Source organism: Semicossyphus pulcher, unplaced genomic scaffold (assembly GCF_022749685.1).
Source record: "Semicossyphus pulcher isolate SPU_LCO1_2020_fin unplaced genomic scaffold, fSemPul1.0.p SCAF_15, whole genome shotgun sequence".
NCBI lineage: Eukaryota > Metazoa > Chordata > Actinopteri > Labriformes > Labridae > Semicossyphus > Semicossyphus pulcher.
The window spans coordinates 28,236,685-28,253,159 of record NW_027211659.1 but is presented as its reverse complement, the minus strand read 5'-3'; the positions used below and the strand labels follow the sequence as shown (position 1 = coordinate 28,253,159).

The 16,475-nt window shown below is 41.8% G+C and overlaps 1 protein-coding gene across 1 annotated transcript; it reads left to right on the top strand.

The window, feature by feature from the left end:
* Positions 1–7,144: 7,144 nt before the first annotated feature.
* Positions 7,145–10,746, top strand: LOC138592780 (homeobox protein engrailed-1-B-like). The gene is made up of 2 exons (XM_069663650.1): positions 7,145–7,694; positions 10,427–10,746. The coding sequence occupies exons 1-2, from the start codon at positions 7,145–7,147 to the stop codon at positions 10,744–10,746; spliced, it is 870 nt and encodes a 289-aa protein (XP_069519751.1).
* The last annotated feature ends 5,729 nt before the right edge of the window (positions 10,747–16,475 follow it).

The following is a 16,475-nucleotide window of genomic DNA, read 5'->3' as shown; positions in this document are numbered from 1 at the left end:
GAGAGAGACACATTTGGTCAGGTGATTAGTTCCGTAGTTATCTTATCCACCAATGACACGCTCATCAGATACATTCAGCCCTCCTCCAAAAGGCTGTTGGCGCGTGCTAACATCGATCCGTCTGGTTTTCTTAAAGGAAGAAGGAAGTGATTGGGAAGCCGCGAGCAGAGCAGAGTGAACGGCAGGAACCAATCAATGCATGGAAGTGAACGGATCATTCTGTTCACTAAGTTCTTTTTGAACGCATCGGTCATGACCAAAATATCTCTAGTGTGTGTCTCTGCAAGTGTCAGCATCCGTTAACAACCCACAATGCACTGTGTTTGGTTTGCTTCCTGCGTTAGGTCCTACTTTGAGCCTGTTTATGTTCTCACCTGAATCGAACTGGACCGAGAGCCGTCTTTTGTAGCGGACCATGGTCAGGTGGTTTGGTCCGCATCAGAGTTCGGACGTGTGTTAACACCTGAAGGAGCCCTGTTGCGCTGACAGAGCTACAGGGATGGCAAACGCCATCTTGGTTTTTTGCATCCAAAAATCCTGCTTTCATACCATTTAGTATGCCAGGAAAAAGATTAAGTAGGTCTTGATACCGGTGGGTCAAATCCAGTGTGCATCATATAACAGGATATATCTGGTTGTATTTTCTTATTTGGCTATTCTTACCCACAATCCTCTGCAGCGGAAGCTATATCACATACAGACAGATACTTTACGGACTGCCAGATGTTTATCCAGGATATCAGACACAGTGTATGACAAACTTGCAGGCGAAGGACACTTTGTAAGAGCAGCTGCAGAGTGACGATGAAAACAGCTTACACGGGGCGTTTCCTGGACAGGAGGGTGGGGTCAAGAGGTCAAGTTCAATGACTTTTATAATCTGAGGTGACACCTAGCAGACAGCTAGCAGCTCCCAGCTGTCACTCAAAGAGGCCACGCCCCTAATGCTGCATCACTTTAAGCCTTAATATAATGTAAACAGGTGAGCTGTATAAAGATTCTCCCCGTACAGTTGTCATGAAGAGAGAAATGAGCTATAGAGACCCAAACTGTTTTTTGTACCAGGCTGTAAACATGTTTATTTCTGCTGTAAAGTTTAACATGGGGCTCTATGGGGACTGACTCACTGCTGGAGACAGCCTCAAGTGGACACCAGAGGAACTGCAGGGTTTGGCACAATCCATCTTTGCTTATATTTTCAACCCACTGCTGCTTGGCAAAGTTAGCAAAGCTGACACGCTAACATGCAGGAAACAGCAGAACTGGTCTGTGGAATCCTGTCTTTGGGTATATTACAGTCACTGTACATTGCATAACTGACATAACTTACATAACATATGTTACACAACTAATGTATTTTACGGTGTATTTCCCCCCCGACCGCTCTTCAGTGATTTTATTGTTTAATGACATTTTAGTTTGTCTTACTCTCCATTGTGTTTTATTATGTGCTCGTTTTATTCTCTTGTGTCCAAATGTTTTATTGTAAAGCACTTTGTAACTTTGTTTTGAAAGGTGCTTGAATAAAGTTATTGTAAGTATTATTATAATTAATGTATGTTGGTGTATGAGAGTTGCTATTTAAAGCATTTATTTTAAATCAAACTAAGAATCTTCAGTTTCTGTTTCTGAAGTTCAAACTCATCATGCAGTGTCAAACATGAAAGCAACTCAAATAATCAGTGTGTCTGTAATAGAGTTTCATATTCAGGAGAAAACAGTTTATTTAAAGAAGAAGAAGAAGAAAACCAAAAGGCCGTCAGTCTTTATGTAAACTTCTCCGCCTCTAACTTTCCACTTAGTCAGCTTTCATTTCCTATTTTATTGTTCATCTTTGTTTCATTTGCTTGATGTTCTCTCACCTTTGAGCTTACTGTTACCTTTTTCACAATGTAGGAACTGAAACTAATTATAGTGCACCAACTTTGAGATGTTGTGCATCTTAAAGTTTAAGTTCAGTCAAAGGTAACTTGGATTGAAACAAAGTGATAAAGGAAACAATGATGTGAAAGTTGAAGTTAGAGTGGACTCCAGAAGAGGAAGGAAACGTCTCTCTCTCTCACTGTAGTCATGAAGCTGTAAATGTGCATTTTTGACTCCATGCATGTGAAGAATCCGGAAATGAAACTCCACTTTGGTTCCAATGAAACACCAGACGCCCATAAAGAGACATTTGGTTGTGGTCAGCACAGATGGTATTGTGTTCCTGATTAAAGGTGAATTTGTGTATTTCTGTTGTTCATTGATTTTATTTGTCACATAGACACTTTTTGATTTCATGGGTAACTCTGTAACCTGATGTGTTTCAGTGGGGTTCCTCAGGGCTCAATGCTCGGCCCTTTTCTTTTTTCATTAGTTTATCAAATAAAAACAAGAAGATAATTTTTTTTGTTTTAATTCATTTATAATCTGCTCTGTATATCTACAGAGGGAGCAGGTCCTTTTCCACAGAGTCGGCCATGTTACTACAGTGGCCCAGGATGGACAAACCAAACACTTGTAGTTTTACATGTTTGATTAAAATCAAAATCTGAATCTGGGTTTATTGCCAAATAGGTTTATACATACGAAGAATTTGTTTTAGTGTTTTCTGCCAAAACATCGAACATACAAATAGAATTTTTTTTAAAAAGAAAGAAAGTAAATAGCACAGATCCTACTATCAAGAAACCTTAAGAAAATGAAACCAAATATAAAAAAATAAACGATTATGTAAAATATGTACGATATATTTACATATACATAAAATAAAGCTGTTTTGGAGCGCCGGTTTTGCTCAGCTGTTAAATCTTATGTGTTATATACATTGGCTGTAGTCCTCGATGCAGCAGCTCTGGGTTCGACTCCCACCCTCGGCCCTCTGCCGCGTGCCGTCCCCACTCTCTCTTTCTCTATTTCTGACACTATCTACTGTCCTCTCTCTCAATAATGGCATAAAAGGCCAAACAATATAATATAATAAATAAAGCTTTCTAACTGTATGTCACATGTTATGGCCACGTCAAAGTATGATATGTCACAAAGTGCCTTCCCAACCTTATGCCATGTTGGGCCCTTGCAGGCCAGTAGCTCCACTGACCAGGTGACATCACTTAACTCTTTCAGGGCTTAGACTTTAAAGAGGACATTAGGATTGGGCAAATGTTTCCACACCTATAGTTTATAACAATCACAAATAACCAGTTATATTGCTTAGACTACGAGTGATGTTAATGTATGACTGATGAAGTTCAAGAGACTTTTGTGATGATAATACTGAGGAAACATAATTTAAATACTGCAGTAAATCACTTCATATGTGTTGTAGTGAAAAAAACGAATATTTGAGTTGAGCTTGTGTTTACAGCTTCATTCAGCATGGTTATTTTTTGTATGTGGTTGAATATTTTTGCTCCCCAATAGAATAATAAATCCTCAATAACCTGCAGGTTTTATAACCGGAAACGGAAACGTAATTTGTGTTCATTAATCTGCACCTTTGCCCGCTTTTAGCCCGGTCCTGCCTGTATATCATGCTGAAATGAGCTTTTGTTTGTTAAACCACGTGTATCACCACTTTGTCGACACACACGTGTTACTCTCTTTGGCCGCTGGGTGTCGCTGTGATATAATGTTCTCTCGCTGTGTGCTCACTGGAGCGGCTGTGTCAGAGGATTTGGATTGTGAGGCGCTTATGTGATAATAAAAGTGGTGATGAATTAAACAGTCGTGTTTCATCTTAGCATCTGCAGCAGGAGGCTCCTCACCGTCACCACTTCCGGATGCTGTCACAATAAAACTACTTTTTAGAAATATATTTTCTAATTTGCCAACTTTATTATTTCATTGTATTATGAATAATTATTCTAACTGGGAGAGTGGCTGAACGTTTGCTTAAATGTATATTCTAATTGTCTTTATGTTTCTTTTTCTATTTTCTTTCAGCAGACTGAGAGCAAACATCCAGGACTTTTACTATCTGGTGCCATTTTAACGGGCTCAGTTGGCTTTCACTCCTCGTGTCAGTTTAAATAACAACGGTGTTTCATCATCAGGCTAAACCGAGGAGGGCAGGCCGTGTATGCGCAGGTTAGTTCATCTTTAGAGTCCATGGTCGCCATGATGTGTGTTCACAGCTCCTGAAGATCAGGGAGGGTTCAGCCTCTCCGTCATGCAGCTTCACTGTCTCTGTGTTACTGTGTCATAAAACCTCACAGCTTCTGCAGAGGCTCAGCTTTAACATTTCAACTGGTGTGTTCAGTGATATATTGTTTAATATGAGGAGCGAAAAGTTTCCCCTGTGATGGGAAAGCTGCGATCATCTGTGAGTTCCGTTATAATTATTATAACGGTCATTAAGACAATACGGGCTGAATTCATGCAGTTTATTGAACTCTAATCAGTTTATTTTAGAGCATAAAACGGCAACATTTATTTCATAATAATAATAATAGTAATAATAATAATAATAATAATAATAATAATAATAATGATAATATACGATTTAAAAATCATATTAATCATTCAGTTATTACCGATTTGTGTCTCTGGGGAACCAGAGAATGAACAACCATCTTTTCAAAATGTTGACTTATTTCTACCACAGGCTTTATTGTTTTTAGTGTTTATGTAAGTGTCATCAGTAGAAACAGAACAGGGTTTTCTTTAGTAACGTTACAGTTCATTTGCATATTGATTAAAAAGGATATCGAACAGGAAATCTGTCTGTCTGCTTCCAAATGAGAGACAGAGTGAGACCTCCTGTTAGTGTGTGATTCTTTAAATAATGAGCCATGAACTTAATAAATAGTTCTATTCATAAACGGCCATTTAACAAAACAAAAAACCCTAATTAGAGCAGAATCACAACATTAAATAAAGTGAGCCTATAAGGAGAGACCTGAGTAATAACGTCGTGAACAACTGTGATGCCAGAATAAAACACCTGCGAGACGTGACGAACAGTGACGCTCCGGGTTCAAAACGAGTCTAATGTAGATTTCTCTGTTTCCTTTAGAAACAAATGTCTCGCTGGATTATTCAAAAGAATCAAAACGAGTTGTGTTGTCGTCATTTTACACACTTATGACTATTATTTTGAAATATTATTCATGTATGTTTGCCCCCCCCCCGCAGAGACCAGAGATGATCTCGGTTTGAATCTTAATCTTCAGTAAAAACTGAGAACACATCTCGTGTGTGCGTAAAGGTGAGTGTAGGTGCGTGAGTGTGTGTGTGGCCTGTAAAGACGATGATCCCAGCAGCACCAGTCAGTCTGCCAGGCTTTACGTCGAAGAAGTAAAATCTTACCAATGGTAAAAACCAGCGCGAGGAGAACCTGCTTCCGGTTTAAGTGTGCGTCATTTTGTTTGATCTGTGGAGTTTTTATGAGAGAGTCCTGCAGGCTTCACGTTACCTGCGTGATGAGGATAACTCTGAAGACTGAAAGCAGAGCGATCTACAAACATGTTGTTGTGGAAAAAAGAAAAATGTAAAATAATATCCGAATCAAAAATAAAGCACACAAACACATGAATAATGTGGGATGATTGTGGGAACATGCGGAGCCACTGGGCGACACAGGATGCCAAACAGACTTCACATCAAATAGTTTATTTATTTAAATGTTTATCTTGACAGCACAACATCAGCTAAAACAGTATCTTCATAATGTTCCTGCAGGATTATCATTACTTATAATTATTGTATGTATTAGACCATTACAGTGACACTAAAGACATTTTAGCACCTAACAAATCCGTGACTGTAACTCAGGAATGGATTATATATTTTTTTAAGGGTGGGGATTTGGTCCATAAGGCAGCACAGGTATTTCCCCTGTCTTGGCGCACGCGGGCCTCCGGAGTCACAAAACAAATCAAACAAAAGCCTTAACATGAATGAAGTTGTTGCATCGCGCAGTCTCTCTTTTTCTCTGTTTCAGCCTGTTTTCTATTAACACCTTTGAAAAAGCTCCTCTGCCTGCACGCGCCTGTCCCTCGCGTTGCATTTATTATCCTATCGGCCCACTTTGCGCGCGCTGTGATGAAGTGTTTGGCGCGCTGACGGTGACAGAGCCTTTGAGCAGCTTTTTCTCCCGCAGCCAGGTGATGAACGTCCGGCTGATCAGGCGGAATGTGGAGTAATTAAAACCTATAAATTATCCGCCGGCAGCTTCTCTCTGTCCCTCACAGAAAGATAAGAGCGCGTTTCTTACACACAGCTCGGCCTGGGAGACAATAACCGGCTGACAATGGAGGCTGGAAACACCTCAGAGAGGAGGGAGAGCGTCAAATGAGGAGGGGGCTTTACGGTGGAAGCGTGAGGGAAGATGTTAGAGGATAGTTTGGTTAAACATAAGAAATAAAAGGAGATAGTTTGTGCGCTCTGTGCGCACAGAGGCCGACAGAAAAGCAGCTTTTGGTGAGAGGTTCAGTTGATGGGAAGTCATTTCACAAAAAGATTGTCTGAATCTAAATCGTGTTGTTTCTGTGACGGTTCAGTTCAAAGATCTGCCGGCCAGTAGCTGAACTCCATCCAGAAAACACCAGCAGACAGCCACGAGGATGATGTGTGTGTATGTGTGTGTTTGTGTAACTGCTCTCGTGTTTTGCCTCAGCTGTATAAGATGTAACAGATACACCGTAACAAGGCAGAGCGCGCGCGGAGCAGTGATAATCTCTTGTTTGGTTTCTGTGTGACGCTGCTTTCTGCTCCTCAGCTCCCCTTTTGGCTCAGAGACGCCTGACATTATTGGACGTCGTCACCCCATGTCCAAAAGTGTCCCGGCCGCTGATTGGCCCGCTGCGCTTTGGATGTTATTCATGCGACTCCGGTTGGAGTGTGTGTGAGTGTGTGTGCGCGCGTGGTAATGTGATGTGAAGACTTTGTGCAGATCCGACTGTCATACAGCGGTGAAAAGCTCGGGCTGTGCGAGAGCAGCGCGCAAAAGCAGCCATAACAGTTTTGGAGTCAGTCACCGACCATGACGCGCCGGAGCGCCTTTACGCAGGCAGGATGTGCAACAAATAATTACAGCAAGCAGTAATATTCGGGAGAGAAAATCACCATGTGTTAGTGCTTCCTGGTGGCATATTTTGGATACAAACGCAGGCCCACAAAGTGGATTGAGAGCGAGCGAGCCACGTTCTTCAGAGCAGCAGCGATGGAGGAGCAGCGGGACCCGAACAGCTCGGACAGCAGCGAGGCAGAGAGCGTCTCCCCGGCCCCCAGCCTGCCCTCTCCGCCCATCCTACCCCTGCAGGTCGCCCAGCAGGCCCACAGAACCACAAACTTCTTCATCGACAACATCCTGCGGCCGGACTTCGGCTGTAAGAAGGAGCTCGGCCTCGGCCCGCGGGAGAGGGCACACACCTCCGGAAGGGAGCGCGTGCACTCGGCGGTCAGCAGGCCGAGCCTTCCAGGAACTCCGTGCCAGGACTCAAACTGCAGCACTGACAGCTCTGCTTCCTCCGCCTCTTCCAACTCTCTGACGAGTCCCAAAAAGAGCAGCGGCGCAGGAGCCGCAGCCGCCGCCGGCTCCACCGGGAGCAGCGGCGTGAAAGCCGAGGAGAGGACTGGCAGCGGGGCCGGGGAGAACACCTCCTCCTCGCTGGTGGTGCTGAACGGCTCCGGAGCTCCCACACCGGAGAGTCAGCCGCTGCTGTGGCCCGCCTGGGTCTACTGCACCCGGTACTCGGACAGGCCCTCATCTGGTAAGGCAAGAGTTTGAAAACTGTGAGCGTGCTGTGTGCTTTAAAAAGGAGGAATGATTCCACCTTAAACTGACTTAATAAACATTTTAATCATATTTTATGTGACTGTAAACACTGAGATACTTTAATTGTAAATATAGAAACACGTTGAACAAAGCAGGAGAGTGTGTGAGAAAGTGAAGCTGAAAATAATGTTTTTACAAATTACACAGTTCAGCCACATTTATTTTTACATCTTTAATGTTATAACTTTGACTTTTTATGACCTAAAGAAAATGTTAGTTCATCAACAAATGTGAGTAAATATAGTGTTTTAAAGAAAATGATATTTGCTCCTGTTGTCAGCTGTTTCTGATTTATTTAAAATGTTTAGATTCCCATGAGCTCTGCGGTTCATGATCTGGATTCATATATATAACACCCGCTACACACTCAAATATGATTAGTTCTTATTTGACTTTTTAACGTTTATTTAATTTCAGCCTGAACTTATAAAGACACTAAGCAAACATTGTAACACGTGATTCTTAATGAGATGATAACAAAAACAGACTGTAGGAGAATTACATCAACAAGAACAACGTTCTTCAGCTTCTCTTTGAAGAGTTTTAACTGTTCTTAAATATAAAATAAAATTATAAAATGTATAAGACAGAATTATAATTGCAAAATACATGAGATCTACACACGGGGGGGAAACATGCAGCTAAAAGATTTTTATTTTGAAAAACTCTTCCGGTCAACAAGAAGCTGTCTGACTTATTGAATAACTTCACTCACTTCAGTGTTTCATTTACATAATCAGCTGCTTTACATTGATGCTGCAGGATTACCAAAGTACAGCCAGTGTGTGTGTGTGTGTGTGTGTGTGTGTGTGTGTGTGTGTGTGAGAGAGAGAGAGAGAGAGAGACAGAGAGAGAGTCATGTTTTGTTTGGATGTTCAGTCATTTCACCTCCTGTTTGTGTAGAAATGTGCGTCTCTGTAACGCGTAACGTGCCGTCCTGTGCGGACCGGATATGAGCTCGTGCCGGAATAAAACACAAAAGAATTAAAGGTAAATATCGGCTCCACGAGCTCACGAGCTCAGCCCGCAGGAGACATTTTGAATTCATTACGCGCCTGTTTGATTTGATTCCCATCACTGAAACACAATATGTGTCAAATATAATAATAATAACAATAATAATGTTAATAATGATAACAATAATAACAATAATAATAATAATTCCCGCCTTTAATAACGGACTTTATTCTGACTGAAATATCTCATACAAGTGATGAACGTTTTTGCGCTGAAAGACACGAAACAGTTTTAATTCATATTTAATTTTCGTTTTGTTAATTCGCTGAACAAGTTGTCCTCTAATATTTTTTGATATCCTAACAATAAATTAAAAACCGATATGTGTAATAAAAAAAAAGAACCGAGATATAGATTTAAGTGTTGGATATTTCCGCTTCCGCTTTCTTTGACTCCTCTGCAGAGTTCTGCATGATTATTAATTAATTTAACTTCCTGACTCATCGATACTTTCACTTTGTCTTTGTGTAATTATTTATCCACTATTGGAACAAAGTGTTTTTTATATTTATAAACAAGTGTAAGAAACGCAGTAAACACGTTTCTGTTTTTGTGTCACTTATTAAATATAAATCAATACTTGTAAATCAGTAAAATAAATATCCCTATTTAAATGTTTTAATACCAAAATATTGTAACCAAAAATAACATCGTTTGTTCTTTTAGTTTAGTTTAGTCATTATCTGACAGCAGACCTTCAGCACCAGAACACGTCATCGCACAATATCAACCAATAAAAACGTGACGTCTGTAAACAAATAATATACACTTATAAAAAACGTATTTATTTTCAGTACTGTTTAAATTGTCGAATACATTTAGATGTACGCGACTGGAACAATGATAGTGTGTGTTTGTAATAGAGTGTTACACAGTGTGTGTGTAACGCTGCTGCAGTCAGCCGCGCGCTCACAGAGCCTGCAGCAGCTCAGACACGAGCACTGAACGCACACAGAGAAACATTATTACACACTAAAGTCCATCTTATCTTATTTGATAGACGCTGATCAGTTCACACGTTTTATTGATAAACATTCTGTCTTTGATGTGTGTGTTCCTCCTGTCTCGCGCGCTCTCTGTCCCTCTCCTCGTTCAGGTTTAATTTTAAAGCAGCTGTTCAGAAAATACTTTATTATAATTATTATTGTGACTACGATTAAACCTCCATGTTGTAGTTTAAGCTGCCACATAATAACAACAATAATTGTTATTATGATTTCCACTACAGCGTCTTATAATAATTATAATACAAAACGACAATGATGCGGTTTAACATGTGTGTTTACGCAGTTTACACGTGTGTGTGTGTGTGTGTGTGTGTGTGTGTGTGTGTGTGTGTGTGCGTCATTTGCATGCAGGCTAATGATTTGCTTAGTGTGTAAAAGTTGTGCAGCATGTTTATCGATCTGCTAAATCAATCAGCTTTATATTCAGCAGACACGAACTTCCTGAATGAAAAAAAACCATTAAAATAATTTGAGTTGAAAGTAAAAGCACCACATTCAGATGAGTCAGTCATCAAGAAACGTTTAAAATAAAATAACCAGAGGGCTATGTGGGCCGACTACCAAACTAATCGATTAATCAGTTCTCGCTCAGTATGCGCTGAATATTCATATTTCCGCTCTCGTGTCTTCGTCCTTACTGCAGGCCCAAGGACCCGGAAACTGAAAAAGTCGAAAAGCGGCAAAGAGGACAAGCGGCCGCGCACCGCCTTCACGGCGGAGCAGCTGCAGCGGCTGAAGACGGAGTTCCAGGTGAACCGGTACATCACGGAGCAGCGGCGCCAGTCTCTGGCCCAGGAACTAAACCTGAACGAGTCCCAGATCAAGATCTGGTTCCAGAACAAGCGCGCCAAGATCAAGAAGGCCAGCGGCTTCAAGAACGGGCTCGCGCTGCAGCTGATGGCGCAGGGACTGTACAACCATTCCACCACCACCATCCAGGAGGACAAGGAGGACAGCGACTGAGGAGGAGGAGGAGGGAGGGGGGCAGCACGGCACGGCACGGCCCGGAGGAGACAGGACTACTGCGCGCGCTCCTCCTCCACACACTCTGTACAATGTAAATATATTATATCTAATTTAATGATGGGGAGGGGAGGGGAGGGGGAGCGGAGCGGATCTCCTCTTCCTCATCTCCTCCTCCTCCTCCTCCTCCTCCTCCTCTCCGCAGCAGACAGACAGACAGGCAGACAGACAGACAGACTGTGACTGACCTGCCGCCAAAAACCAAAGATTTTTATCGGAAACAGAGCCTGAACACTTTCACAAACTCTAAAGACAGAGAGAAACACCCCTCTTACTTTATTCTGTTTCTGTGAGCGCAGAGAGGAACGCACCCCCTCCCTTCCTCCTTCTCCTCCTCTTCCTCCTCCACCTCCTCCCTTAGCCGTCAGGAGCCTGCCAGCGGCTGATGTTTCACCTCGTGCCGCTGTGGTTCTGGCCCGCGCGCTGAATGCGTCCAAACACGAAGAGAGAAGCCACAAACTCCATCAGACTTTCGTTTTTTTCTGGACCAACTGACTGTAAGAGCTGTGACGATCCTGCAGCACATTTAAACCCGATGAAGAGCCGGAGCGAGCGCGAACAGCGAGAGAAGCACGAGATGACTGTAGGAATATTATAGACAAACTGTGAGCCGCGAGCAGCGAGGCTGTGCGATGTGTTTAATCACACATCGATGATTTAAAGATATGAAGAGAGATTATCTTTTAAAATAAGAAAAACACGAATCAGAAATTTGTTTACAGAATTTTTAGAAGCCAAATATTTCAGTTTGACATTGTTAGGCCAAAAAAAAAAAAATGAAATAAATGAATAATTAATTTTTACAGCCGGAAATGTGGAGGAGGATTTAAAACAAAGGATAGACTTTACACAAATATAACTGAAGAAGAGAAGTGTGAGTCATGAGGATTTATAAAATCCAAACACTTCAGACAGGAGCTGCGTCTAACAACGATTTAGACTCTCGATTAATCTGCAGATTATTTTCACGATTAATTGATTAATTGTTTGGTATTAAATGCCAGAAATAGTACAAACATATCGTTCCCGGTTAACGTCTTTAAATGTCCCGTTTTTCACCCAAAAAACAACCTAACGTAAACTGAAAATATTGACTTTAATTTAATTAAAATCTGCATATTTAGGAGGCTGGAAATATCGAGAAAAATGACTTAATCGATTACCAAAACATTTTGCGATTATTTTTCGGTTGATTGATTAAACAGTAAACGGTCTTGTTCCAGCTCTGCGTCAGGCTGCTGCTGGTTTTATGCTGAAACAAACTATAAGAACAATCTGTTAAACTTGTTCTTTGTTTGGCGCTAAAGCTTTTTATTGTAACCCTTTCTGTGACCTCTGCTCTCACAGTGTCTTCTATAATACTCCTACATTACTCTCTGTGTGCTGTAGGCTCACATGTCCCCCCACACATCACAGGATTACTACCGTTCTTACAGAGGGAATATATATTTATATTTACTGACTGTGTAAACATCACACACACTGAGTGTTTGGCCCTCTGTGCGTCATTGCGTCTGCTGTTGATGCTTTTATTTTGGCAGGTAAATCTGCACACACACAGCATCAGACTGTCTGAGATATATGTGAGGAGCGCGGGGGATGATGGGGCGGGGGGGGGGGGGGGTGTGTTATATTATGTACATTTAAACCATGTTTCCAAATAAACACTTTTATATCAGAAAAAGAAAAAACAGGAAACACACTGAGCCGTTTTTTCTGCTGCCGAATATTCAATTAATAACTGAAGGTGTGTGTGTGTGTGTGTGTGTGTGTGTGTGAGGGGGAGTCGCAGCTCATTGGTTCAAGTGAGTGGGACATTTGGATCCATATTCATAAGTGTTCTTTGGGATAAAAAGGAGGAGAATTTACGCTGCGCGCGCGCCGCTATCAGCGCTGTTCAAAGCGTTACAGAGCATGAAATTACCTCTCCGTCTCTGTGTTCACTCATTTCATCACACACAGACACACACACTAACACACAGACACACACGCAGGTGATGCTGTGGCTGTGTGTGTGTGTGTGTGTTGGTGTTTGTGATATTCAGACAAACAGGAGGACAAAGGCCGCGCGAGGCCACATGAGGAGAAACACTGGACAAAAACAGCCAGCAGACGATAAATAGGCCTTTTTAAAAACAACATTATTTTGTGTTTGAAACATGAGAAACAAACGTCACGACAAAAACCTGCGATCATCTCCACCCGTCCTTTGTCCAGTTTAAACGTTTATTTCCGCAGTGCCTACGTTTCCTTTACGTCACAACCGGAAAAATCAAATTACAATTAAATAATCAACTGATTATTGTCACAAATAATTAGATTGAATCATCACGTTTAGGCCTCTAAGCACACACACTGGAATCATTGTCAGACAGGCTCTTTTTCATGTTTCAACACGTTACAGTCGATTATAACTTCATTAAAAAGCCTTAAATCCAGATTCAGACACGACTTAATGTGTCTTTAATTAATGCAGCATTTTGGGACAAAACAACAACAAAGAAATGTGTTAATACTTTAGAAAAACAAGCCATCAGCTGTAATTGTTTCCAACATTCTCACTGTGTATTTACAAATAATCATTTACTGTAAACTTTTGTCTTTTCGTGCAGAAACTTTCAGCCACATCAATCCCTCGCTTTCTTCTTCTTTCATCCCGTTTATCGTCTGTTTTTATCCAAAGTAAATTTACTGCTGTCGTCGTCTCGCTCAGCTCAATCACAGGCTGCAGCTCACGTCGTGACTTTTGAACAGAAATTTATTTACAGAGGAAAAGAGAGCGACGAGCAGATGTGATCTTTAACTGCCAATAAGGAGAAGAGAGAAAAGCCCTGCGGTCAGTTAGAGAGAGAGAGACTCATCGGTTTAACTTCCTGCAAATATCTCAAACATGCACAGGTAGAGAGATAGAGAGATAGACAGATAGATAGATAGATAGATAGATAGATAGATAGATAGATAGAGTGGGAGCTGTAATTATGTGGGGCTAAATTACTTATCGAGTGAGCCTCTTCCTGGTTATTTCCTGCGGCCTGCAGGTCATCTGTCATCTGCAGCTTCATCCCTCTCTTACAGGACGAGTTTGTCTCTTCTGTAATCGCTCTGGAGCCTGTCCAAAGAAGTATAACCCCCCCCTTAAAAAGAGAGAAAGAAAGCAAACAGAGGAACGAGTAACAGCTCAGATCAATTTGTCAAATTCAGAGGTAAATGTTGTGACAGGCTGGATCTGTGCCTCTACCTGCTCTCTGCTTCTGTGGATCTGCAGGGAGGAGGAGAGGCCTCTGCAACGATCCAACACACACACACACACACACACACACACACACACACACGCTATACTGAAATTTATTCACTCCTGCTTTTATGCATAATTGCATCATAAGAGCAGAGTGTGTGAAATCACAGAGAGCCATGCAAATTTCAAACAATTAGACACATTAACATTTCCCTACCAATTACACAGGACTGTATATATGTAGATACGTGTGTGTGTGTGTGTGTGTGTGTGTGTGTGTGTGTGTGTGTGTGTGTGTCCACCCTGCATAGTCCAGCCTGCGGCGACAGAGCAGCTTTAATTTAGATGCAAATGAAGGTAATAAACAGAGCAGCAGCTGATGGACTGTGAGCATGTACAGTGTGAGACACATTCAGACGATCGTGCTGCTTCTAACTGTTCAGGTGTTTCCAGCAGGAGGCTCGGACAGGTTCGCTTTTCTGTTTCTTTCTCACTAAATCACAAAAACTGGAGCGACAGAGACTTTTAATGTAACCCTGATCCTTCTGACTGTCGCCTGCAGACACAGAGTAACCACAGGTTACTGTGTTGTTTTGTTTCCAGTTTCTTCACATCCGTGTCGTCTGTTTGTGCCTCTTAAAGAATCACGATGCATTCAGGTCCTCAGTACCATCTGACCAATCAGCATTTATTACAGAAGGAACTATTCGTCAAGTTCATGTTCATGTTTTTATTTTAAGGGGAAAGACAGACTCACAGATAACAGTAACCTTCTTACATTTCTTGCTAACACGTATTTTTCTCTCGTTTAAGTTAATAACAGAGTTTCATGTTTGAGGACAAGTGAGTATATAAAATAATAATAATATAAAAATGATTGACAGAGGATGTCGTACTCCACAGTTCCAACAGCAGGTTGTCGGGTTCATTCATGAAAACAGAAACATTTTTAACCTGGATTTTAAACAGTCTGTGTTGCTGCTCCACCGTGTTCAGTGTGGACTCAACAGATCGAAGGTTCCTGTTTGGGTCAAACATTTTGAACATGTCAGAAACATATTCTGGGCCTGAGCCGCTCGGTGACTCATAAACGAGGCCCTTTAGTTACCTGGAAGGCAGCAGAGATTTTACAACCTTTGTTTTAGTCCTGGTCAGAGTCGAGACACTGGTTCAGTCTGGTTCAGTTAAAATGTTGAGTTAGAAATTTACATCATTTCTTTTACACTTCCTTTTACTGTCTTTATTTTGTTCAGAAAGTCCTGAAGTCCTCTTTCAGGTTTCTTGTTGCACAAATGAATCTGTGTCACATGTTGAGGTCCTTCATGTGTGACCTCACAAGTACAGACAGTTACACACAATGATGCAGCAGTCATTCTTATTGTAACACTTGTAAACACTTAAAGACTCCTTAAAAAAATGCAAAAAGGACAAAAAATAAAATTTCTAATTTTGAGCCGGAAACTAAAATAAGATCAGATAAAATAACAAGGAGAGATAGTAAATAAAGAGTAGTACCAAATATGTTAAGCTTAAATTCACCATCTTTATATTGAGATTGCATTAAACTCTGTATGTTACCAACAACAGTAAACATTGACATTTGACATGCACACAAACACCGCGTGACTCCGTGTCTGATGTCCGGTCGGAGGAAGTCTCTCTGTTCTCATCCTCTCAGCCGAACACTCACCCGTCCTCGCTCTCTGATCCAACACACACAAACGTGCACGAGTCGATCAGACACACAAACACACAAGCTTTACATACACACAGGCTTGTATACATGTGCTGCATATGCACACACACACACACACACACACACACACACACACAGTGCGGGGCTGTCAGTGCTGGGTGGTGCAGACTCAGACTCCACATGCGTCCCTCCGTCCTCCAGCCTGTCAACAAGTGAGCTGTGAGGCCGAGCAGCAGTTGTGCCACAAATGGCCGCCGTTGTTTTATCATGGCTGAGTAACAAGAGTGGCATTGAGATGTACTGGCCTCCCACATTGCTGCTGTGTGTGTGTGTGTGTGTGTGTGTGTGTGTGTGAGAGAGACTAAGCTGTGTAAATCATACAAGGATTAACTGGAAGATGTTTTGTATGTGTGTCTGTGCCTCCACCTCTGAGACGTCGAGGCTTTAGGTTCGTTCCTTACGAGGGCTCACTTCTGTTTTGTGTTTGTGATATTTGTGTCTTTAAAGCGCTGAAAAATAAAAGGACAAAAAATCGTTCTATATTCTGGTTTTGGTCGACGGTTTTCGTGCCTCTAACGTTGCGGTGTGGAAGCCTCTTTCAGCCAAAACCCGCCCAAATCTGCAGCTGATTCCCAGCGTCAGGCGACAGATATCTCTGACTGTATCCGTCTCCAAACATCCACCCTGGTCGAACGGCGAAGAAAAAGGCGCTCTGGTGTTTTGGGGTATTTACTCTCC

What these genes read in the sequence shown, in the direction of transcription:
- LOC138592780 (XM_069663650.1), top strand. Translation starts at nt 7,145, where the DNA reads ATGGAGGAGCAGCGGGACCCGAACAGCTCGGACAGCAGCGAGGCAGAG. An exon ending in CTCGGACAGGCCCTCATCTG is followed by an intron (nt 7,695 to 10,426) that starts GTAAGGCAAGAG and finishes TCCTTACTGCAG; the next exon opens with GCCCAAGGACCCGGAAACTG.